The sequence below is a fragment of the Rhinoderma darwinii genome, chromosome 2, assembly GCF_050947455.1.
Source record: "Rhinoderma darwinii isolate aRhiDar2 chromosome 2, aRhiDar2.hap1, whole genome shotgun sequence".
NCBI classification, from domain to species: Eukaryota; Metazoa; Chordata; class Amphibia; order Anura; family Rhinodermatidae; genus Rhinoderma; species Rhinoderma darwinii.
Genome location: NC_134688.1, coordinates 62,938,744 through 62,965,886, shown reverse-complemented (window position 1 = coordinate 62,965,886; position 27,143 = coordinate 62,938,744). Strand labels below are relative to the sequence as shown.

The window sequence follows — 27,143 nt, the reverse complement described above, 5'->3', positions numbered from 1 at the left end:
GGTGTTTTTCACAAATTAATATTAAATTTATCGACCAAATTTTTTCACTAACATAAAGTACAATATGTCACGAGAAAACAATATCTCAGAATCGCTTGGATAGGTAAAACAATTCCAGAGTTATTACCACATAAAGTGACACATGTCAGATTTAAAAAAATGAGTCATATAGTCCAAAAGTGGCTACGTCCGTAAGGGGTTAATGCTTACATAACCAAACCCGAAGGATATCCCCTTAATTCCAATAGTTTTCTCATCACATCTGCCTGTTCATAAAATGTTCCAACACTGCTATTAATTTATTTTAAACGCAAAAATTTAGCATATGGTAGGGATTGGGCGACATGTCTCGGATGGTAACTGTCATACCTTAAAAGTGTGTTAGTAGCAGTAGGTTTACGATATCCTCTTGTCTGAACCATACCTTCTTCTATAGTCACATATACATCTAGGAATTCAATTTCCTGGTTTCCAAACTTGTGTGTAAAGCTCATATTCATACTATTTTTATTGAGATATTGTACAAATTCTAAGAATTCTTCCTGCGTGCCAGACCACACTATAAAAATCTACAACCTATCTAATCCCTATGCTAGGTACTTGCAACTGCACCTGCGTTGTATAGACTACATTTTTATAGTGTGGTCTGGTAGCATTAGAAAAAATTGGCACTAGGTTGAAAATGACCCATTGTTAATGGAGGTCGCAGTTAGACAGCCAATAATATCCTTTCGTAGATGTAGAAATTTAAAGGATATATTGGTTAGGGGCCGTTTTTCCCAAAAAGAAAAAGTAAATGAGAACTGGTTATCAGCAATAGGACCGAAAGGTAATCATAAGTGTGGACAATGCAATTTTTTCAATTCCATAATACGTACTAGGAACCTTAATTTAGGGGGCTGTGCGTTTGAGATAAATGAGCTGCTAACTTGTAAAACTCAGCATGTTGTATATGCAGTAGTTTGCAGTTGTGGTAGATTGTACATAGGAAAAATGATACAATCGATGTATATAAGATTCCGTGAACACATAAGATCGCTGAATACAGGTGAGGGTTGTCCTAGGTTGATACAACATATGCAGGAAAAACATGCAAGTAATGCACGATGTATGCGGTTTGTGGGCATAGTTCACATTAAGCCAATATCGTCCGGAGGAGATAGACATAAAACTGTTCTACAAAAAGAGGCTGAAATTGTCCTACAGACAGGGGTACAAGGACCTCTCGATCTTAATGACCGAAACGACCTGAGTGCTTTTATAACATAGACCTTGTTATTTTGAAGAAAAAACGAATAAACAAATAAAATGTTATTTTAAGCTATGAAATGATTATGGTGCATCACCTAGTATTATATGCTGTGTATTTTCCCGTTTTATTATTATTATTTTTGTTACGGAACAATCTACACTGATTTTTGGATAAAAAGGGCACGAAAAGGAAGTGACGCCAGGGCCTTGAAAAAGCGTGTACGAATGCGAAACGGCCGTAGGCTTACTCCACATCATAGACCAAGATCCTGAATAAATTACAATTTATTGCAAAGTCGGTGAGTGCCTCGATATTTTCTACATTTGATATCAAGTTTATTGTGCTGTACTGGTCGATGAGCACCTCCGGGGCAATTTGACTGCCGTGATCCATTTATAAAGGCCATTGAAAAACTCTATTCAAATATTTTCTGGTTCAACAGTACCAGGCTTTTCCTTTTTCCTTCTTCATATCTACAATATCACTTTAAGACAAGGGCTACACGGCGACTTTGGCTGTGAAACGGGTTGCGTGGCTAAAGATTGCTGTGTCGTCCTGCCTGCACCGTAGGTAATAAAATTCAATGTGGCCGTGTTGCGATCTGTGGTTTGCTGCGACCGTGACCCAACAGTCGCAAGAAACTCAAACCTGCTGGATTTTTTATTCGTAAAAGGTTGAACCAGCGAGTAAAGTGCCCACTTCGTAATTCCCCACCCCTCGCCCCTCGAACCAGAGTTTGGAGGTGCAGGGAGTGATTTCTGTCCTCCTTCTGAGATGAACCACATTTAAAGGAGTCGTGTAAGGCAATGGCTCTCCTCCAATCAGCATGCAAGAGCCATTTAACCCTTTATTGGTATCCTAAACATATGTCCTTGTCTCATGATGCAGTCAGCACGCATGTTCAAACTAAATCTTATGGTTGTTTTTTACACGATAGGACCCCTATTTAAGTCAATGGGAATGTATGCAGAAAGAGTACGAGTCTTGACCCCAAGTGGATAAAGAGTCAGCTTGAAGTGTGATGTATATGCTGCATTTGGACAGACAATAGCATTTATTATTTATTAGTAAGTCTGCCTTGTATATTATGTCCAGTGAAACTGGAAGGGATTGCTTAAAAATAAGAGCCTCTAAATTGTATTAAGTATTTTAATACTCTAGTCATTTCACAGTTATCTTGGACTAGCAGATGCAGGAATTCTGATTGCAACAGTCAATAATGGCAGCCATTACTGTGCCTATAGGAGTTGTCTATGAACTTTTTACAGACGATAAATGGAATATACAGTCTTCTATAATATGCAGGGTTACATTCTCCTCCAGTTCTATCTTTAAAGGGAGTCTGTCAGCAGATTTGACCCCCATAACGTGTTAACAACACCAAATAGGTCTTGGGAAAACAATGAAAAAATCCCAATGTTTGCTCTGATAACGTGAGCATACGCCAGAAAATGATGTTTTATTCATTCACGTGCCATATGCTAATGAAGCCTAAAGTGTCCGGCAGATATCCATTCTTCAGTGCAGTGCCCTGGCTTATCAACAGCAACTTCTCTAAAAACCTTTACCCTCTTGGTTGACATCTTCTGCATCATCCAACATATTTTCCAGGAGACATCACTCAAGACAGGATTGGGAGTTGTTGCCGCTGATAAGCCGGAGCACTGCACTGAAGAATGAACGTCTGCCAGACTGCTTTATTAGTAAAGGGCGTATCCATTAATAAAACATCATTTTCTGTGGGATGTTTGAACTGCTTCAACCAAGGCCTATTGAGCATTATTAAAGGTCCTTTTACATGGGCCAATTATCGGGCAAACGAGCGTTCATATGAACGATTTTTCCCGATCATTGCCCTTTGTAAACAGGCCAACAATCAGCGGATCAACGAGCACATGCTCGTTCATCGGCTGATCGTATTGTTTATGCAGCAGAAAATATCGTTCTCGGCAACACATCTCACCGTGTAAACAGGAAGATGTGCTGCCAACATGACAGAAATGCATCAGGACAACCAATGGCAGTAACTAGCAATAGTCTCCATACATAGAGGATCATAGCTCCTTGTGAAAGGAGAAAACGAGTGCCAATTAACGAGTTGTCTCGTTGATCCGCGCTCGTTTTTACAGTCAAAATGGGCCGGTGTAAAAGAACCTTAGTACCTTATCGGGGTCAAACCTGCAGACAGACTCCCTTTAATAATGCTTTTGTTATTTATTTCCTGTTACTTTTATATTGCGCCAGCATAGTCCGCAAAACTGTACAGTTTGTCATCTCTTACATCAGTCTCTATCCCCAATGGGGCTCAAAATCTAAACTCCTTATCTAAAGCATAATATGACCAATCTTTTGGGCAGCCAAAAAATGTATCAGTAAGTTTGAGGTGTGGGAGGAATGTAGAGAACTCGGCGGAAACCCATGAAAACACAGGGCGAACATACAGACTACATGCAGATGTTGCTCTAGGTTGCTGCATGGCAACAGTGCTTATCCCTGAGCCACATTGATGTCCTCTTCTTGTATCAGGTTCTGTAAAAAACTGGATGACAGCCCCTATAGGTGTTCACCATTAGAAATCCAGCATCTGTTATACTAAAACTGATTATTTTTTTATTACCACAAGTAAATAGTATTTAAAAGCAAAAAAAAGTAAATAAAGTTGTTTTCAAGCATACAATTTGCTGCTTATAACTTGATGTATTTTTTATGGATACCAACCTAGATTAGCAAAAATATTTCAGACATTTATCTAATTTAGACATTAAATTCTATATATCATATTTTTCGGACTATAAGACACAGTTTTTGACCTAATAACGGAGCTGTAATATTGTTGTGCGTCTTATAATTCTAATGCAAGCAGCTGCCAGTGTATGAAGAATCAGGAGACTGAGCTCCATGCTTGAAAGGTCCTTGCAGTGCAGTGTTATGTAAGCAGCATGTCCTGTGCAGTGTGTAAAAATTCTGTTATCTGCACAGAGAATAGTCACACCTTACGCACAAAATGCACTAAAATATGACTGTTTAGCAAGCAAATAACACAGACATTTGTGCACACAGCACAGTTATCTACCTTCTAGCATCCTATGAACGAGAAGCATCAACACTAAAGCAGCGACCGGTACAGATTCATGCCCATTAACCCCTGCCTCTCCACTTTTCTGATGTCTGGCGAGTTCAGGAGGATGAGGGCACAATAGTAGCCAATACAGTGTATCACTATGGCTGGCATTGTATAGGGCATTGTGGCTGGCATTGTGGTGGAGTACGGAATATTACCCATAGGAAATGTACAGTAAAAAAACAACAACTTTACTCTTTTAAGCTTCAAATTGTTTGTGCGTCTTATGGTCCAGTGCAGAGTTTCCCAACCTTTTCAGGCACGAGGCACCCCTGGATAAATATCTTTTTCTCAGGGCACCCCTACCAAAAATAGTTTACAAAAAGACAAAAACTTTCTAAAAACAAGCAGTTCACACCGCGTTTTTTGTAAGGTACCAAAAAAATCTTCCTTAAGGAATCTTGAGGCAGATTTTTAATTGCCAGCGTTGTTTTGCACATTTTTTTTTTTTGCAGTTTTTACGTGGTGTTTTTTTGCCAATTTTTATTTTTTTTAAGATGTTGAAGCTAATGCAAAACCGGAGGCAAAAACAATCCAAACGAGGGCCGCTGGTTGTTTCTTCCTCCTATTGATTTCAATGGGAGAGAAAACTGCTCGAAGAAATAGCCTGTCGCTTTTTTTTCCCCACAAGCGGCCAAAAGCCACCTGGGAAAAATAACGCCTCAATGTGGGCAACTTGGGGCGTTTCTTGGAGCTGATTCCAATGTAATTTCTGTGTCAAAATCAGCCCCATAAACGCTGTGTGAACTGACCCTTGAGGTGTAACATGGAGAGATATTTCAGGTGGGTTAAAGAAATATATGGCAGAAATAACTAGGTTAGCCAGCAAGCTTGGTTTGAAAAATAAGATGCAATTTATACTTTGCCACACCTTTACATTACACCACACCCCAAAAAAAAACACTTTCAGCAATGAGGAATTAACTATCAGCGTCACGTCTGCTACAAGCATAGGAAGAAAAAGATGATAAGTAGGTGACGGGGCGGTACTGATAGCAGAAGTGCGTGTCTCACGTCTGCTACAAGCATAGGAAGAAAAAGGAAAGAAGTAATGGAGGAATTTTTTATTTTTGTACTTGATTCTAGGGGCAGTAGATTAGATAATGGAAGTGAACAATGATGATGTATCCAGCACTCGGTATAAAAGTTTAATGGTTTATTCGGTCATGTTAAAACAAAAGATTAATACAAAAATCCCAAGACCACGCTTACGCGTTTCAGACCGCTAGCGTCCTAGCTTGGTGTTCCACTAGTAAATTCACATATTTATACCATATATTATGGGTCAGGTGACATCCTATGGGTGGGCTTGAAAGATTAACTATTTCATGCATAGCTTAAGTTGTATTGCGTAACGTCATTATATACTCTTTTTAAATCATTATTACATACTTAATTCATAACACAGTAATTTGAACATGTATTATTAAGATGTTTCGGTGAAAATCGTAAGAGTGTTTCAAAAGGTTAGAAAAACGTAGATGTCAGGCAATCTTAATGAACGTTCAGGTGTGTTAACACTTTTACGTAATCAAGGGGGAGTGAAGAAACCAGCTCTCTATATGTTATCAAATGGAAAAATGTGGTAGTTAGATAAGGAATGTTTTTACATCATTCAATGGTTGCTGATTAATTGAAACTATTCATTTTGCTATCTATATCTATTTCTTTCAGTGAGGCAATAAACATATATATTTGTTAGTCTATCGAGCGTATTAATAGTATCCGTGGTGCTGAAGGATAGCTCCATTTGAAATAACTAAGAGGTGACGTTAAATGGTGCTGATGGACAGCTCCCCATGGGATGAACCATACAGTCAGAAGAACAGATCGGATATATATGATGTTTTATATTGTAGGCTAGTTTGGTGATTTCTACTGTTATATTTAATTTTTCAATACTATGTTGTGTTATCTTGCATGGTGAGCAAATTATTATATTTTAATCATAGCTATTTCATACTCACGTATTATATTGTATTTCAGCGTTGAAAATAAGGCGATGTGAGCAGTCCATATATGTAAGACCTACTGTAGTCAATATAATGAAATATGTAAGTTGGTCTTGAACATGGTAACTGTAAAATAGTAGTTTAGTATCATGTGTGCCTATTAGTACTTAGTTTGCGAAAGTTTGACCATTCAAAATATTATTTTTTGCCTTAATGTTATGAAATAGTCTGAATTGAATTAGATTAAATTAGTAAATGTACATGAGATAATTTCTATAATTCATTCCCTGCGGAAAGCGGGTGTCTAATTTTAGAATCCATAATGCCTCTCTGTTTAAAAGGAGCTTTCTCCAATCTCCACCTCTTTTAGGATAATATACCCTTTCTAGACCGCAGACTTTCAATGTACTGGTGTTACGTTGGTGGAGTTCAATAAAATTTTGGCTGCTCCTGATACGTTAGTTTTATTTGGATTTTTTTATGTCTGCCAGATGCTCCGCCACCCTTTTCTTTAGTGGTCTAATTGTGCAATCCACATATTGTACATTACATTTGTAACACTATAGGACATATACTACGTGGGTAGTGTTGCAATTGATTAGAGATTTTATAGAGAAAGAGATGTTGTTAGATGAAGAAATTAGAATGGAGGTATTTGACATTATAGTGCAGATAGTACACCTTGTACCACCACATTTGTATGAACTGGTACATGTCAACCATGTACTCTTTTTTTTGGGCAATTCTAGGAAAGATGCTAGGAGAGATACGTTTTCCTATTGTGGTAGAGTTTCTAGCCACAAAGTTGCAGCCTGTTTTGAGAATATCCCTTAGACTACGATCTTTATCCAAAATGGGAAGATAGCGTTTTATGATAGTTACAATTTGTCTATATTCATTGATGAAAGGAGTAGAGAAGGTTAGATTTATGTTTCGATCTTTTTTGGGATGTTTACCTAATTTGTCAGGGTATAAATATTGTGATCTTGACTTCACATTGGCTATGTTTTTAGCTCGATTTAACTTTTGTTTTGAAGAACCTCGTGCCATGAGTCTGGTGTCTATGGTGTTACATTCTGTGAGGAACGTGTGGTTGTTGGTGCATATTCTTTTGGCACGTATATATTCTCCTATAGGGAGGTTATCGATAACATGTCTAGGATGTGCACTGGCTGCATGTAGGACCAAATTTCCTGCTGTTGGTTTGCGATAGAAACTGCTTACGATGTTGAATTTTGAGGAATCTCCTGTTAGAGTAATGTCAAGGACCGACATAGACTTGGGGTTCATATTGTAAGTAAAGATTAAATTGTCATCATTGTTGTTGATATATTGTGTAAAATTCGGAACGGATGTATGGGAGCCAGAACATATAATTAGAACGTTGTCAATATAACGACCGTAATAATGAATGTCTTTGACAAATGGGTTCAAATTGTTGTAAATGTAGCGTTCCTCCCACCAAGACACATAAATGTTTGCTAGAGAAGGTGAAATTTCACCCCCATGGAGCAGCCTAAACATTGTAAGTAGAAAACATTATCAAATAGAAAGTAATTATGTTTTAGAAGGGGAGAGGTGACATCCAAAATTTATTCCTTTAAATTATCTGTATAATTAGTGTATTTATGTAATTGGTCACTGAGAGCTGAGATGGCTTTGTCATGAGGAATTGAGGAATATAAGGTTGTAATGTCACACGTCACCCAACTGAAATTATCAGACCATTTTAAATTGTCCATGATTTTAAGAACCTCCGTGCTATCCTTGATATAGCTGGGAGATCTTTTTACAAGAGGTTGTAATTGATTAACCAGCCATTCTCCTAATCGTTCTTTGAGCGAACCTATGCTAGAGACTATGGGTCTTAAAGGAGGAAGAGATGTGTCCTTGTGGATTTTTGGGAGTGCATGGAAAATAGGGATGATGGGAAATTCTCTATCTAAATATTTTGTTTCTTTCTCGGAGTAAAGCCTTTCTGTAAGATGTTATGTAGTTTTACTTTGAACATTTTAGGAGGATCTGAATGTAGCTTTTTAGAAGTGTCAGTATCATTTTAATAATTGCATAATTTATTTTCTGTATAAGCCAGAATCCATAATTACCATGGACCCTCCCTTGTCTGCACTCTTTATAACTATGTTGTTGAGTTCACTGAATTATTTTAGTGCTAAAATGTCTCCTGTGGTGAGATTATGAACAAATTTTATTTTTGTTTTTAAAAAGGGATTTTAGAGCTTCTTCTACTGCTAGCTGAAAATCGTCCATTTAGAGGACAAGGGATAAAAGGAAGGATTAGACAACAAATTCTCATTGTTGGGAGGATTAAAAAAAGTACGCTTGAAACAGAATTTTCTGTGAGTAATGACTGGAGATTTTGGATGGTCATCTGTTCCTCAAAAGTGAAGTTTTCAAAGTCATTAATTGATGAAGTACTTTTCAAGTCGTTTTTTTGAGGAAGGGACTGATCTTCCAAGAAGTGTTTTTTCACCGTCAATAAGCGTACAAATTTGTTCACATCTAATAACGTTTGATAAAGATCAAAATTACTTGTTGGTACATAGTTCAATCCTCTTTTCAGGACTTTAAGATGATCGGTATTCAATATATGAGCTGACAAATTAACAACTGTAAAGTCATTATTAATATGAGAATAGTTGTTAGCTTTTGCCTTTTCTTTCTCTGTTTCATCATATGTCATACTGTTATAAGTGGTGGAGGTGTTTAATACATTTTATTGAACAAATTCTTTGTCTTTATTATTTGGAGAGATAATTTTCTTCGCCTTGGAAACCTGCTGCTTCTTTTGGGCATTTCTCCTTGATCTTCTGGTACGTGTCTGTACCTGCTTGGTTCTAAAAAAGATTCGATAGTCCACTAGAGTCTTGCACCTGTGTTTTCGTTCTAGATAGCGCAAGGGATTTTTTTGGGGTTTCGAACGGCATTCTTGCTGAATAACTGTCAGAATCCTGAATACATTTTGGATGTCACCTCTCACCTTCTATTTTAAAATGTTTTCCACTTACAATGTTTAGGCTGCTCCATGGGGGCAAAATTTTCACCTTCTCTAGCAAACATTTGTGTGTCTTGGTGGGAGGAACACTACATTTACAACAATTTGAACCCATTTGTCAAAGACATTCATTATTACGGTCGTTATATTGACGACATTCTAATTATATGGTCAGGCTCCCATACATCAGTTCATAATTTTACACAATATATCAACAACAATGATGACAATTTAATCTTTATTTACAATATGAACCCCAAGTCTTTGTCCGTCCTTGACATTACTCTAACTGGAGATTCCTCAAAATTCAACATCGTAAGGAGTTTATATCGCAAACCAACAGCAGGAAATTTGGTCCTACATGCAGCCAGTGCACATTCTATACATGTTATCGATAACCTCCCTATAGGAGAATATATACGTGCCAAAAGAATATGCACCAACAACCACACGTTCCTCACAGAATGTAACACCATAGACACCAGACTCATGGCACGAGGTTATTCAAAACAAAAGTTAAATCGAGATAAAAACATAGCCAATGTGAAGTCAAGATCACAATATTTATACCCTGACAAATTTGGTAAACATCCCAAAAAAGATCGAAACATAAATCTAACCTTCTCTACTCCTTTCATCAATGAATATAGACAAATTGTAACTATCATAAAACGCTATCTTCCCATTTTGGATAAAGATCGCAGTCTAAGGGATATTCTCAAAACAGACTGCAACTTTGTGGCTATAAACTCTACCACAATAGGAAATCGTATCTCCCCTAGCATCTTTCCTAGAATTGCCCGAAAAAAGAGTACATGGTTGACATGTACCGGTTCATACAAATGTGGCGGTACAAGGTGTACTATCTGCACTATAATGTCAAATACCTCCATTCTAATTTCTTCATCTAACAACATCTCTTTCTCTATAAAATCTGTAAGCAATTGCAACACTAACCACGTAGTATATGTCCTATATTGTGACTAGGGATGTCACGATACCAGAATTTGGAATTCGATACCGATACTTCGTTTAGTATTGCGATTTCGATACCATTTCGATACTTTGCCAACAGTAATAATTTTAAAAAAAAATCTTCCATTTTCTGATGTGAGGCGCGTGGTGTGATGATGAATTTAACCTCCACGTGCCTCACATTAATAGTAATTAACCCCATCATGTTTCTCAGTCATATTGGGTTAATGTGTAAGGTACATGATGGCGTTAATTACTATTAATGTGAGGAACATGGAGGTTAAATTCATCACACCTCGTGCCTCACATTAATAAGTGATAGAAAGCAGTTTTTATTTTATTTTTTACAGCGTACACATCATAAATGATGCAAAAAAATTGTTGCGCAGGTTATTACGGCCGCGCCAATACTGAATGAGACTTATTTTAATGTTTATTGTAAAAAAGGTGTATGTGTATTTTTTTAAATTTAACATTACTTTGTCTTTACTTTATTTTTTTTAACTTTACTGTACTGGCATATATCTATATACGGATAGTAATGTACCGGCATATATCTATATTACAGTACATTAGCCTGTGCACAGATAGTACACAGGCAGTTGTTAGGACATACCTAAGTATGCCCTAACAACAGGAAATATGGTCAGACAGCCCTGGGGTCATTCAATGAATTTCCTGTGACGCGATCCAAGGGGCATCCCCCCACCTCATTTTCCCCTGAATGCTGCAGTCAGCTGTGATCACAGCATTCAGGAGAATAACGGCGGAGATACGAGGTTTCTCTGACCTCCGCTGTTATAGAGCGGGGCTGCGGCTGTGTAATACAGTCATTACCCCGCTCCTGACAGGAAGTGCTTGCGCGGTCAGCATGAGGAGATGCGGCCAGGACTGCACTAATGAGTAGCGGTTCAGACACTGAAGACAGAACATGGGGGTGCTTTGTAGAGCGCCCGCCATGTTCTGTCTTCAGTGCCGCCGCTCATTACTGCAGCGCCTGCCGCATCGCATCATCCTGACCCCGCGCAATTCTGGCATAGTTTTTTACGTTTTTTAAGTTTTTTTTTACAGCGTTCAGCAAGCGTTATATATGACATGTTAACTTTATTCTGTGGGTGAGTACGATTGCGGCAATACCTAATTTATAGCACTTTTTTATGTTTTACAACTTTTTGCACAATAAAATTACTTTTGTAAAAATAATGTATTTTTTCTGTCGCCAAGTTGTGAGAACCATAACTTTTTAACTTTTTTGTCGACGGAGCTGTATGAGGGTTTGTTTTTTGCGAGACAAGCTATAGTTTTTATAGGTACCATTTTTGGATACGTGCGACTTTTTGATCACTTTTTATTCCAATATTTGTAGGTCAAAGTGACCAAACAACAGAAACTCTGGTAAGGTTTTTTACGTTTTTTTTTTCCCGCTGTTCACCACGTGCAATAAATAATATAATATATTGATACCTCAGATCATTATTTTTTACACTTTTTTTCAAGTCCCTCTAGGGGAGTGGAAGTTCCAACTGTCTAATGTTTTTTTTTCTAATACATTGCACTACCTACGTAGTGCAATGTATTAGATCTATCAGTTATTCACTGACAGCAAGCCGATTAGGCTTCGCCTCCCGGCGGGGCCTAATCGGCTTCCATAACGGCAGAGCAGGAAGCCATTGTGTCTCCTGTTGCCATACCAGCAGTTGACAGTCCTGATTGCCTGTCAGGGCTGGCGATCTGCTAGCAACCGCTAAGATGCAGCAATCGCTTTCGATTGCTGCATCGAAGGGGTTAATGGCAGGGATCGGAGCTAGCTCCGGTTTCTGCACTACAGGTGGATGTCAGCTGTAACATACAGCTGACTTCCACCGCTGATGACACCGGATCAGCTCCTGAGCCGGCGCCATCTTGCCAGCGGCTACGAAAGCCGAACAGGCTCCGCCGCCGGGCGGATCTTGATCGGCTTCCATGCTAGGCAGACCGGGAGGCCAGTATTAGGCCTCCGGTTGCCATTGCAGCCACCGGAACACTGGCAATTTCATTGCTGGGGCACCGATGAGCTGCAAACAGCTTAAATGTAGTGATCACATTTGAACGCTGCATTGAAGGGGTTAATGGCGGGGATCGAAGCTAATTTCGGTCCCCGCCATTACAGCCGGATTTCAGCTGTCAGATACAGCTGACATCCGGGGATGATGGCACCGACTCAGCTTCTGAGCTGGTGCCAAGCATTTGGCCTAAGTATACAACATTTTGCGGGAAGCACAGGCTTTCTATGTCGAATACTTACGACAAATGTCGGGAAGGGGTTAAACAGAGAGGCATTATGGATACTAAAATTAGACACCCGCTTTCCGCAAGGAATGAATTATAGAAATGATCTCATGTACATTTACTAATTTAATCTAATTCAATTCAGACTATTTCATAACATTAAGGCAAAAAAAATCATATTTTGAATAGTCAAACTTATGCAGTACTAATAGGCACTCATGATACTACACTACTATTTTACAGTTACCATGTTCAAGACCAACTTACATATTTCATTATATAGACTACAGTAGGTCTTAAATATATGGACTGCTCACATCACTTTATTTTTAACGCTGAAATACAATATAATACATGGGTATAAAATAGCTATGTCTAAAATATATTAATTTGCTCACCATGCAAGATAACACAACATAGTATTGAAAAATTAAATAGAACAGTAGAAATCACCAAACTAGCCTACAATATAATATAAAACATCATATATATCCGATCTGTTCTTCTGACTGTATGGTTCATCCCATGGGGAGCTGTCCTTCAGCACCATTTAACATCACCTCTTAGTTATTTCAAATGGAGCTATCCTTCAGCACCACGGATACTATTAATACGCTCGATAGACTAACAAATATATATGTTTATTGCCTCACTCAAAGAAATAGATATAGATAGCAAAATGAATCATTTCAATTAATCAGCAACCATTGTATGATGTAAAAACATTCCTTATCTAACTAGCAAATGTTTCCATTTGATAACATATAGAGAGCTGGTTTCTTCACTCCCCCTTGATTACGTAAAAGTGTTAACACACCTGAACATTCATTAAGATTGCCTGACATCTACGTTTTTCTAACCTTTTGAAACACTCTTACGATTTTCACTGAAACATCTTAATAATACATGTTCAAATTACTGTGTTATGAATTAAGTATGTAATAATGCTTTAAAAAGAGTATATAATGATGTTACGCAATACAACTTAAGCTATGCATGAAATGGTTAATCTTTCAAGCCCACCCACAGGATGTCACCTGACCCATGATATATGGTATAAATATGTGAATTTACTAGTGGAACACCAAGCTATGACTAAGGACCCTAGCGGTCTGAAACGCGTAAGCTTGGCCCCGGATTTTTGTTTTAATCTTTTGTTTTAACATGACCGAATAAACCATTTAACTTTTATACCGAGAGCTGGATACACCATCATTGATCACTTCCATTACCTTTTATACCTGCTGTCGCCACAGGACTGCGTTGGGGGTATTTTCAAGCACCTGCTGCATTTGAACAAAATCAACTTGCATCAAATAACGCATTGGAAACGCGGTGAGCAAACTTTCTGTAATACATTCTCTCTCTTTCTATTGGGCAGTAGATTAGAGGAGTGTTGCGGCACCCGTACAGGGTTCTCACTGCACCCCAGGGTGACGCGGCACCCCGCTAGGTATCACCGGTCCAGTGCATACTATACTCTGAAAAATACGTATGGTATAAAATTACTTTTCTATTTACGAAGGATGGCCTGGCATGATTGATAACAAACAGACTAGTCTTTTTTTCTTTTACAGACAGAATCTATTTTCCAACCAGCAGCACGGTAGGGAATTTCTGCCACTTTTTTTTTTTTATAGTCAAGTGATAACAAGTTGGCATGACAAGCCTCCATTAAACCTGTAATGTGGTATTGACAACATCTACACAGCACGTACAACTGTTTTGCATATTAACTTAATGGAGAATAGAACTAATCAGCAAGGCAATAATAACAAATTGGAGCATAGGGACATTAAAGGAGACAATGAGATTATCATCACTGAAGCCTTGGCACAACAAGCTACTGTACAATTTCAGACATCAAAGAAGAATCATTAGCTACCAGCTGAGACGTAATAACTATAAATGTATACATTGTGCTAGTTATATAGAAATTGCTCTTTTATTATAGGAAAGTGTTTACTGAATCAAAACGAGTACAAACATAGTAAATAAATTATGATCTTTTATTAATCCTACATATTATTATTTAGGATGTAATCTCATGCTTCTTGGTGTCTGTGGGAAAGATCTAAAACAAGCATGTCCAGCAGAGAGAGGCAACACATATTATAGCCCCATAAGGATGCATGCTATATTGGGCCTTGAGGACCAAGCATTTGTTTTAGTTTTTTTTAATTGCTGCATTTCAAGAGCTATAACTTTTTTTTCTTTTCATTTGACGGGAAGAGTAGCACAGCATGCAGTGGTATTCTTCCCATCCAAATGACGGACACCACTACGGAACCCGTTATAGTCAATGGGGTACATCAGGCGACCCGTTTGCGACCGTCATTTGACGGATCTGGTTCTGCCCCCTTGGTTTCTGTTATAATGGAAACCATAATGCCTTAGCTGTGTGAGGGCTTGTTTTCTTTGTGGGATTAGTTGTTCTTTTTCAATGGGATCATCATTTATTTAAAAAAAAAAAAAAATTGGGGAGGGAGAATGAGATGAAAAAGTAATTTACCATCTTTTCTTTATTTTTTACGGCATGCTGTATGCGGTATAAACAATGTGTTAACCTTATTCTTTGGGTTATTACGAATGCTGGAATATCCCATATCTATCTTTTTATGGTTTATTATTTTTTAGTCATCATTAGTGACCAGCCTATTTTAAACCTTTATGACCAAGCTAATTTTTTTATTTTTCCATCGCCGCATTCCAAGAGCTATTTATTTTTGTTTTTTATTTTTGCGTCGACATAGCTGTTTAAGGACTTATTTTTTGCGGGATTTTAGAAAATTTTCCATACTTATCAATAATGATTAAAGTTTTCATTCCAATAAGAGTCTTATTCTCATCGATGAGGAGACAAGTCAAAATCAGCAGTTGTCTGCCGTCATTCCATAAGCACAGGTTTATATACACATATCAATGCATATTGCAGTACAGACCAACTGAAAAACCGTTTGTGGCTTTCCTGTCACATGAAATGTTACACTTCAGAATGAGATTAGGCCACGTTGGACTTCCTCTGGAGATTGCAATCTTTATTAAGAAGTCCAACCGCCTCACACACTTAAAGAAAGACTGTCATTTAACTCTTTGTCAACTAAAGTATTTTCTGAGAAACCTGCATGCACATTTAATATCTATTACATGAAGTAAGAATAAATTTAAAATAAAACTTTTCTAACACGGGACAAGTTGTATTTTTTAATAGTAACTTTCATTAACTTTTTTTGGGGCGTATAAGAAAAAACCCCAGCAATTTTGCCACACTTTTTTGCGTCTTTAACCTCTTAACGCCGAAGGACGGATATATCCGTCCTCTGCAGCTGCTAGTTCGCGCAGGAGGACGGATATATCCGTCCTGTGATGGTGCGGGTACTGTCACTGTACCCACGCGATCAACGGCAGGAGCACGGCTTTTATACTCAGCCTGGCTCCTGCTGCAACTGCCGGAATCGAAGCGCGCTCCGATTCTGGCAGTTTAACCCATTAAATGCCGCTGTCAATAGTGACAGCGGCATCTAATGTGTTTGACAGAGGGAGGAAGCTCCCTCTGTCACCCCATCGGCGCCCCCGCAAACAAAACGCGGGTCGCCGTCGGGTTTCCATGGCAGCGGGGGGTCTAACAAAGACCCCCAGGTCTGCCTTTAGCATCTGCCTGTTAGGCGATGCCGGAGGCATGACCTAACAGATTGCCTGTCAGTTTTACACTGACAAGCAATAATGCTTTGGTATACTAAGTATACCAAAGCATTATATATGCGATCTGCAGATCGCATAGTGAAGTCCCCTGGTGGGACTAAAAAAAAAATGGCAATCAGTTAAATAAAGTTGGTGAAAAAAAATAAAATAATAATTACAGTGAAAATCAAATAAAACAACTTTTTTTGCCCAAAAAGTGGTTTTATTTAGTAAAAGTGTCAAAACAAATCACACATACACATATATAGTATCCCCGCAATCGTAACGACTTGAACAATAAAATGAACACATTAATTAAACCGCCGGATGAACGACGTCCAAAAAAACCTGCAAAAAACAACGGCAAAATTCTCTCTTTTCTCCCATTCCCCCCATAAAAAATTAAATAAAAATTAATCTATAAGTCCTATGTACCCCAAAATAGTACTAATGAAAACTACACATTGGCCCGCAAAAATCAAGCCCACATACGACCACATCGACGGAAAAATAAAAACGTTACGGCTCTTGGAATGCGGCGATGCAAAAACAAGTGATTTTTTTTCTAAAAGGCTTTTTATTGTGCAAATGTAGGAAAACATATAAAACCCTTACATATTTGGTATCCCCGTAATCGTGCCGACCCATAGAATAAAGTGAACATGTTATTTACGCTGCATAGTAAACGGCGTAAATTTGTAACGTGAAAATCAATGCTGGAATAGCTGCTTATTTTCAATTCTCTCCTAAAATAAAGTTAATAAAAGTTAATCGATACATTATAAGCATCTAAAAATGGTACAATAACAAAATACAACTCGTCCCGCAAAAAACAAACCCTTATACGGCTATATAGACGGAATACAAAAACAGTTACGACTCTTGGAATGCAACCATGAAAAAGCAAAAAATAATCCTTGGTCATTAACGTGCAAAATGGCCCGGTCATTAAGGGGTTAATGTACGTCATTTACCGTGTGGTATAAATAACATAATAAATTTATTCAGTGGGTCATTACGATTGCGACAATACAAAATTTATATAGTTTTCTTGTGTTTTACTACTTTTACACAATAAAAACAGTTTTTTCAAAATTGTGTTTTTGTATCTCCATATTTGAAGAGCCATAACTTTTTTATTTATCTGCCGATGCAGCTATACGAGGGCTTTTCTTTTGTAGGACGACTTGTAGTTTCTATCGGTACCATTTTGGAGTACATGCGACTTTTCGATCACTTTTTATCACATTTTCTTTGAAGGCAGGATGAATAGAAAACAGCAATTCTGGCATTGTTTTTTATTTTATTTTTTACAACGTTCGCCGAGCGGGTTAAATAACATAAAAGCGTTATAGTTGGGGCCGTTACAGTAGCGGCATATTAAAATATGTGTAATTTTTTCCCTTTTTTTTAATTTTTTTTATAATAAAGCATTTTGTAAGGCGAAAAAGTGGGTTTTTATTTTATTTCCACTCATTTATTAATAACTTTATTAAACTTTTTTACTGGTCCCACTAGGGGACTTCACTATGCGATCGTCCGATCGCTTTTATAATACACTGAAATACTTCTGTATTGCAGTGTATTACTGCCTATCCGTTTACAACAGACAGGCATCTGCTAGGCCATGCCATAGGCATCCACTACAGGCAGACCTGGGGGCCTTTATTAGGCCCCCGGATGCCATAGGAGACACTGGCACCCTGCGATCTCATAGCAGGGTGCCAGTGGGGTGAGAGAGGGAGCTTTCTCCCTCTTTTCAAAACCACTTAGATGCGGCGCTCATTATTGAGTGCTGCATCTAAGGGGTTAAATGGGCAGATTTCTCAGAGGTAGCTGAGAACAGGGAGTTTTAACTGCACCCAGTGCCCCAGATTTATTCTGATGCAGTGCTGTGAAAAGGCGTATGCATCAGAATAAAGCCCATTAGTGGCCGTCGTGAAAAGGCATATTGGCGGTCACTAATGGGTTAAAAAAGGGGTCTATTTATTTTTCTTGGGAGACTTTGTTTTATTAAAGGGGTTTTCCGGAGAGAGAAAATTTATTTTCCATCCTCAGGATAAGCCATCAATATCTGATCGTAGGGTTCTGATACTGTGAACACTGCTGTTTAGAAGGGGCCTTTAAGAATAGGCCATCAATTTTCTCTCTCCAGAAAATCTCTTTAAATTCTATTAAAGGGGTTGTCTCATGACACATATTTATGGCATATCCACAGGATATGACAGAATTGTCTAATAGATGCAGGGCCCACCTCTGAGAATTCTGTCCTGCGACTTGATGAGCCAGTGGGACAGGGTATCCTATTTAGAAGATCGAAGTGGTGGGACCCATATCCAGTAGCGTAGCTATAGAGGTCGCAACGGTTGCAGTTGTGACCAGGCCCCTAAGCCTGGGGGGCCCCCAAGGCACCTGTTGTCACACAACGCTGACCGCGTTGGTCCCGGTTCCAACTGAATCTGCGTCCTCCTGCCCGCACAATCACAAGGCACAACTATGTCATATTGCAGATAGGAAATCTCACTTAATAGTACGTCCATTTACTGGAAGGGAATAGCAGATAGAACTTCTTGTGAGCTTTTCCATACATGTAGCCAAATGGTGGTGTACCAGATAGGAATGCAAAAGGTAACTAGTGAAACGGAACTAAAGCATGGGGCAAAATACGCAAAAAAAGAGGAATAAAATATAGGTTATATATATATATATATATATATATATATATGCATGACAATGATGAAATATTAAATAAATATTAATATATTCTAAGTTTCTAGTGTTTAATGTGTATCTATACATTGGCAAAGTTGCACTTCAACGTTTTCTTCATTTCTTTCATAAGAAAAAGAAAGGATACTACAAAGTACAAGAAAACATTAACAAAAACAAACAAAAAAAACATTCACATACATTGTTCTGAACCTTTGTTGCAGACTTTCAATACAGAAACCACGGTGAAAGTCTGCAACAAAAATGCCACCTCTGAACATGGCCAACAGTTTAAACAGTACTGTCTGCCCTCTAACTCCCAGTAGTCAAAGCAGTGTCCCCTCTCCTCTTTTATAATGATCACAGTAGTGCCCCCACCACCACCACCACTTTTCGTCTCCAGAAGTCACAGGGCTATCCCCCACAACTAGCTATGAACTAGATAGATGGCCAGATGTAAAAATCTGCTCATACAGAATTTGTAAGGTGCAGGCCAACTTATCTGGTGCTTTTTTAGTGTATAATTTGTTACACAAAAGTGCCCCATGATAACCATTCTAGATAAACGGCTCTTGACGACTTCCTTCCATCTTCAGCCAGTATAAATGGTCTGGCTGACTAGGGCTGTGTAGTCTTAGCTATAAAGCATTTTACTTAGTACTCTTGACATTTTTACAGTCCCTTCACCTTAACATTAAATTACAATTCTTATCAACTTGAAATGCAATGTTAACTACTTTTGTGTCAAAAAAGACAAGAGTATAGTAGGTACGATAACTTTATAGGCTGAACATAAAAATTATATATGCAAGCTTTCAGAGCACACAGGTTCCTTCTTCAGGCAAGTTTACAAATCAATGACTTAGAAAAAAGCACAACATTTTAGGCTTCGTACATCTGCTTCAGGGCTCCGTTCTGAAGGAGTTTTCATTCGGAACGGAGCCCTGACAGACACAAATGGAAACCATTGGTTTCCGTTTCCATCATCCTTAGTTTTTAATGGTGACGGATCCGGTGCCAATGGTTTCCGTTTGTCTCCGTTGTGCAAGGGTTCTGTCATTTTGACGGAATCAATAGCGTAGTCGACTTCGCTATTCATTCAGTCAAAACCATTGAAAACTATGGTGATGGAAACGGAAACCTATGGTTTCCGTTTGTGTCAGTCAGAGCTCCATTCCGACGGAAATCTCTAACGGAAAGTCGGAATGGAGCCCTGGCGCAGATGTGAACATAGCCTAAGATGTTATACAAAGACAATTAGTACATGAGGTGATACATCATTAGGATAAGCTGGGGCAATAAAACTGAGGTTATAGGGGTGATGACTTGGGAGTTAAGGGATCTGGAGTCAGTCTGATGGGGGTGTGACGTGTGTCCATGTAGTGGCTCATAAATCCAGGTGTTAGATTGAGGCCTTGTGTTAGTGACTTGAATTTCATCATCAGCTTGAATTCCCATATTTTTCTCTCTGTCCTTCTTAAAATGACCCTTTAGTAATAGGACCTTTAAATCTGCCAAACTGTGGTCTGGTCCAGGGAGATTATTGTTATGGACAGACTGCTGCTATTATATTACAATGTGTTTCTTATGCGGTTGAACGCTTCTTCATAATGTCTGACAGCATGCGGTTAATGACCGCGCTGCCAATGTTGTTATTGAGCTGCATGCGTTTTTGCTAATAGTTCTGCAATGCATTGCAATAAACTATATACAGGAAGCACCTAACAAACTTCAACAGCAGTGAAAACTATGTCCATAAACTATGTGCGTAAAAAAACGCAACAGAACTGCAGCATTACAGAGACAAAAAACACATGCAGCTGACGTATGTGGTTTTCAAATGCAACAAACCCGCAATAAAACCTCGTCATCGACACACCATGTGGCCTTACCCCTGCAAGGAAAAGTGCCAGTCTCTGATCGTGATGATAGGGCACACAGCCCCCTCCTCCCAGGTAATGCGACAAAGCCCCCCCGGTAGTGCCACACAGCTCCCCTGTCTGATGGTGCCACACAGCTCCCCTGCCTGGTACTGCCACACAGACCCCCTTGCCTGGTAGTGCCACACAGCCCCCCCTTCCAGGTAGTGCCACACAGCCTCCCACTACCAGGCAGTGCCACACAGCCCCCCTCCCAGGTAGTGCTACACAACCTCCTCCCAGGTAGTGCCACACAGCCCCCTAACTCCCAGGTAGTGCCACACAGCCCCCTCCTCCCAGGTAGTGCCACAGAGCCCCCTCCTCCCAGGTAGTGCCACAGAGCCCCCTCCTCCCAGGTAGTGCCACAGAGCCCCCTCCTCCCAGGTTGTGCCACAGAGCACCTTCCTCCCAGGTAGTGCCACAGAGCCCCGTCCTCCCAGGTAGTGCTACACAGCCCCCTCCTCCCAGGTAGTGCTACACAGCCCCCTCCTCCCAGGTAGTGCTAAACAGCCCCCTCCTCCCAGGTAGTGCCACACAGCACTTTGCCTGGGACTCCTGCTCTGTTCCTGATATCACTGTCCATATCTGGATAGTGATGTCTGAAGCAGAGCTGAGGACCCGGGCAGAGCGCTAGTAAAGGTGCTGCTCCGGTACACCGGCTCTGGGGAAGCCCCTGACATCACTGTCCATATACGGCTAGTGATGTCAGGGGCAACCCCAGAGCTCAAGTCCCAGACAGAGCGCTATTAGCACTCTGATTGGGACACTACTCTACTCCTGACAACACTGTCCATATATAAACAGTGATGTCAGGGGCTTCCCCAGAGACGGAGTCACAGAGCAGAGCCGCTAGCGCTCTGCCTGGGACTCCTTCTCTCCTGCGGACATCAGTGTCCATATATGGGCAGTGATGCCGTGACTACAGCAGCTTCAGCACCCGGGGCGGCCAAGTGGGTCCCCCCCCAAGGGTTCGTCGGGTGCTGACGCCGGCCCTAGCAAAGAATATACCATCATAAATGACCTGATTGATGATTTATCTATAAACTATGACTGCATCTGATTCATATATATAAACCTGCAAAAACAAAATCTTTACAATATAGATACATGAACAGCTATGAAGCTTTATTGAAATACAAATCTAAATCAACATTAAAAACTGGAGAAAACTCCACAATGGAACAAACAGACACAGCAAACAATGGTATAAAATAGTGCATAAACCCCAATATAATTGAAAATCAATGTCCCATGATACCAGATCACAAGAAAACATATCAATACGGAGAAATAAGAAAAGGCAAATGTCAGAGTATTTAGATAAATAATACTGACCCTCCATTAAACCCTTAATGACCAGGCCATTTTATGCGTTAATGACCAAGGATTATTTTTTGTTTTTTCACTGTTGCATTCCAAGAGTCGTAAAAAAAAATTTTATTCCGTCGACATAGCCGTATAAGGGCTTATTTTTTGCAAGACGAGTTGGATTTTTCAATTACATCATTTTTGGGTGCATATAATATATTGATTAACCTTATTTTAGGAAAGAATTGAAAATAAAGGGCAATTCCAGCATTGTTTTTCACGTTACAAATTTACGCCGTTCACTATGCGGCATAAATAACATGTTAACTTTATTCGATGGGTGTCGGCACGATTATGGAGATACCAAATATGTAGAGGTTTTATGTTTTCCTTCGTTTGCAGAACAAAAACCCTTTTTAAAAAAAATAAAAAATTACTTATTTTTGATTCGCATTTCTAGAGCCGTAACTTTTTTTTTCTCCGTCGATGTAGCCATATGTGGGCTTATTTTTTGCGGCACAAGATGTACTTTTCATTGGTAGTATTTTGGGGTACATGGGACTTATTGATTAATTTTTATTCTATTTTTTATGGTGGGAATGGGAGAAAAAAAAAAAGAAATTTTGCCATTGTTTTTGGCGGGTTTTTTTGGACACTGTTCACCTGGCGGTTTAACTAATGCGTTAACTTTATTGTTCGAGTCGTTATGATCGCGGTGATACCATATATGTGTAACCTTTTTTTTTTTACACTTTTACTTAATAAAACTACTTTTTGGGGAAAAATGTGGGTTTATTAAATTTTTACTGTAAGCTTTTTTTTTTTATTCTCATAAACTTTATTTAACTGTAACTTTTTTTTTTGTCCCACCAGGGGACTTCACTATGCGATCTGATGATCGCTTATATAATGCGTGTAAAACTGACAGGCAATCTATTAGGCCATGCCTCTGGCATGGGCTAATAGGCGGATGCTGTTGACAAACCTGGAGGTCTTTGTTAGGCCCCCGGCTGCCATGGAAACTCGACGGCGCCCCACGATTTCTTTGCGGGGGTGCCGATTGGGTGACAGAGGTAGCTCCCTCCCTCTGTCAAACACCTTAGAAGCCGCGGTCGCTTTTGACAGCGGCATCTGATGGGTTAAACTGCCGGAATCTAAGCGCGCTTCAATTCCGGCAGTTGTGGCAGGAGCCAGGCTGTGTATAACAGCCGTGAACCTGCCGCTGATCCCGTGGGTACGCTGGCAGTACCCATCCGATCAGAGCGACTGATATATCAGTTGCTATGCGGAAACTAACACCTACTGGTGATGGCTATATTCATCGCTCGTCGTTAAGGGGTTAATCGGGACTAATGTGTGCTGTGTCCACGCAAACGCGCGTTCCGGTGCGAACGTGCCTTCTCCCAGAAGAAGGCACTTTCGCTCAGAAATGCACATTGGGGTGGACACAGCACACAGTAGTCCCGGTTACATATGATCCTTTAATTTAGTTTAGGAAAATCTGATATAAAGGACTTTAAATTCGCAGCATGTCAATTCTTATTTTCACAGCGGATTTCACTCCTTTTAATGAGAGAGATGAAATCTGCAACAAATTCTTGGCATAATCCACATGCAACACATGCGTAATTTTCAGCAAATCAACAACAGATTTTTTTTCTGTTCCGTGTGGACATACCCTTACAGTACTGTCTTAACCACAAATTTAAGTCTGAGATACACTATATAAACTAAAGTATTGGGACACCTACACATTATACCTCAGGAGCTTTTATGACCTCTCATTCTAAATCTAAATTAAGGTTTTAATATAAAGTTGGTCCCTCCTTTGCAGCTAAAAACAGCTTCCACTCTTCTGGGAAGACTTTCTACCATATTTTGGAGTGTGTCTGTGGGAATTTTTGCCCATTGATTCAGAAGAGCATTTGTGAGGTAAGACACTGATTTTTAAGAAAGGGCCTGGTTCGCAAACTCCATTCTAGTTCATTCCAAAGGTGTTGGACAACATTTAGGTCAGGAGTCCGTGCGAGTCAGTCCAGTTCTTCCACACCAAATTCACACAACCATGTCTTTATGGACCTTGCTTTGTGCACTGGGACACAGTCATGCTGCAATAGAAAAGGGACTTTTGCCAAACTGTTCCTTAAAGTTGCCATATCACTGAGGCAAAAGTGGATAAATTGAAATATAACTTATTAATAGTGCAATGAAAATAGTGGCACTCAAAACAATAAAATTGTGACTGATATACAATCACTGTTAGCTGAAATAATGCCTATTCCTAATACCTTCCAATTGAGGAAAACAGTACTGGGCAGATATACAAGGGTACAGCAGAGTGTAGTACGAGTCTTAGGAACATAACTTCCCTATATAAATAATTGATTTAGATGGTGACGGATCCGGTGCCCATGGTTTCAGTTTGTCTCTGTTGTGCACGGGACCCGTCATTTTGCCGGAAGCAATAGCGTAGTCGACTACCCTATTGGTTTTGGTATTGCTTTCGCTATTGCTTTTATTGTTTTCGTCTGTGTCAGTTTGTGTCTGTTCAGGATCCCGTTCTGACGGAAAGCTCAGACGGAACGTCAGAACAGGACCCCAACGCAGATGTGAACAAAGCCTAACCTGGATTGTCTGACACGAGGTAGCAGAACCATGTATTCTATTTCTCGCACGAATATCGTGCTAGAAGGAAACAAAGTAACAGCTTTGTGGAGTGTGAGTAAAGTCTTGATACACTGCCTGTGATTAGGCTAATATCCACAGTAATGTGTTATTTATTTGAACACTACTGATTACTCAGTATACATGGTGTTGGTTCAGTGCATAAACATCATTCACTCAACGCGTTTCCCCCTCTTTAAATTTTAGAGGGATCACCAGGAGATGAATGTACCAACTAGATATACATAAGCAGCAAAAACTATTGACTGCTAGATGGATTAAGCGGTTAAAACTGCCGAGCTAGAGCCTTGATGGTGGACTCCAGCTCCTTGATGCAAAGCCGCGAGCAGCGGTGTGAACGCCAGCTATTTATAAACTAAACCCTACCCACCCCCCGCACACCCACCCCAACTACGTCATCCGGCCACTGATAGGGCCGGAAGACACAAGGGTGTGTACTAAGTGACGCGGCCGGGAGGCGCGCCTGTATCCATGACAGCAAAATGCTGATGTGCTGGAGACACAGAATATACATACAAGCAAGGAACATAACCTATTGCATCTAACTAATCAATATTGTCAGAGGGCAACTTCCGAATAAAAGAGTGGTGACCACACTAACCATCACTATCTCAACACTGATAATCTCACTCTGAGACATACATTTGGAAGTATACAATTGTCCAAAATGTCTTTGTATGCTAAAGCATTAAGATTTTCCTTCACTGAAACTACGGGAACCTCTGAAAAACAACCCAATAGCATTATCCCTACTTCCCCAAACTTTACAGTTGGCACAATGCAGTCAGGCAGGTAACTTTCTCCTGGCTTTTGCCAAACTCAAAATCGTGCATCAGACTGCCAGACAGAGAAATGTGATTCGTCACTCCAAAGAACACATTTCAACTGCTCCAGAGTCCAGTGGCAGCGTGATTTACACCACTCCATCCAAAGATTGGCATTGTGCTTGGTGATGTAAGGCTTGCATGAAGATGTACCACAAGATCAACATGGCCATCCATACTTGTGGCCTTGACAATATTTGCAATAGGTCTCAAATCCCTTTTGACGAACACCTGGAAGACATGTCATCTTCTTCATCAATACTTCTAACAGTTGAATCACCAAGAAGAAGATGCCTTCTCTATTTGGTTATTCCATTAACTGTATCTGGGTGGTTTCTAACACTTGGTACCTTATACAAAACAGCCAATAGCGAATGCAAGTTTTAGTGGTAAAATACATGTGATTGGCCACAGTAACTAGCTAATCAGCAGCCACATTCAGGACAATCTGCTTCTTATTATTTGTCCTGAATACTGTGTGTACTGTATTGGGCACTGAAGAAGCTCCTGTTCTCTATATAGAAACTGATTCACCAACTTTTAGATGTAATGACTTGCTAGATTTGTATTAATCTATCTGCTAATTTTCTTTCATCTAATTTTGGACTTATTTAGGCTAACATTCAGGAGGCTTGGGAACCAAGTACTAGTTTTCCCAGTTACGGTCACATGTTACAACAGTTTCAAGTTACAATGGTCCTCCCTCAACTTACAATATTTATCTATTCCAGGATGACTGTATATTTCAAAAAATATTTACTTACTTGAAAAAAAATACTAATCAAATTTATAGCCCAAGGAACATAGATTTTATGGTTAATAAAGAAAATTTGTCTTACCTCATGCTTAAGGTCGATCGTAAAATCAGAACTAGGTGGATCCTTTATCAGAATCTCGGCAAGCCTAGAAAATCCACAATAAAAAGCGTCTCAATAACACATCATGGAAAATGGCATGCAAATAAACCCCTCAGAAATTTACACAGGGAATTGTTACAGAAACCAAACTAAACGATAAGGACTTAATTACATGGGGTCCATTTACTCTTTGTTCTGGATATAAGAACTACATGGCTGCCAACAGCAATGAAAGTAAAATTATACTTAATCTAATAAAATTATTTAATTGCAAAGTCTTTAAACTAAAGTATCTTTGAAAATAATTTAATGAAAAGTACAAAAGTGAAATAGAAAATTATTACATATGGAGAAATGGAAAACAAAAATCATGTACAACAGATTGTAACGAAAGCCTTTTTTCATCTTGTATTTCCATGCACATAAAAGGTATAATTAAAGGAATAGATGAGCACTTACACCATACAGCAGTTGAACATTAGAACAAAAAACAGCCTAATTTACCTCAATGAGGATATATATATATATATATATATATGGATATATCTATCTATCTATCTATCTATCTATATATATGGA

The 27,143-nt window shown here is 39.2% G+C and overlaps 1 protein-coding gene across 1 annotated transcript in view; it reads right to left on the bottom strand.

Annotated features, from left to right (window-relative positions):
* The window catches only part of B3GLCT (beta 3-glucosyltransferase), a 567,539-nt gene that overhangs the window by 137,003 nt on the left and 403,393 nt on the right, over positions 1-27,143 (bottom strand). The window contains exon 8 of the mRNA XM_075851692.1: positions 26,547-26,610. Within this exon, the coding sequence (XP_075707807.1) occupies positions 26,547-26,610 (64 nt within the window). The remainder of the gene's footprint in view (positions 1-26,546; positions 26,611-27,143) is intronic.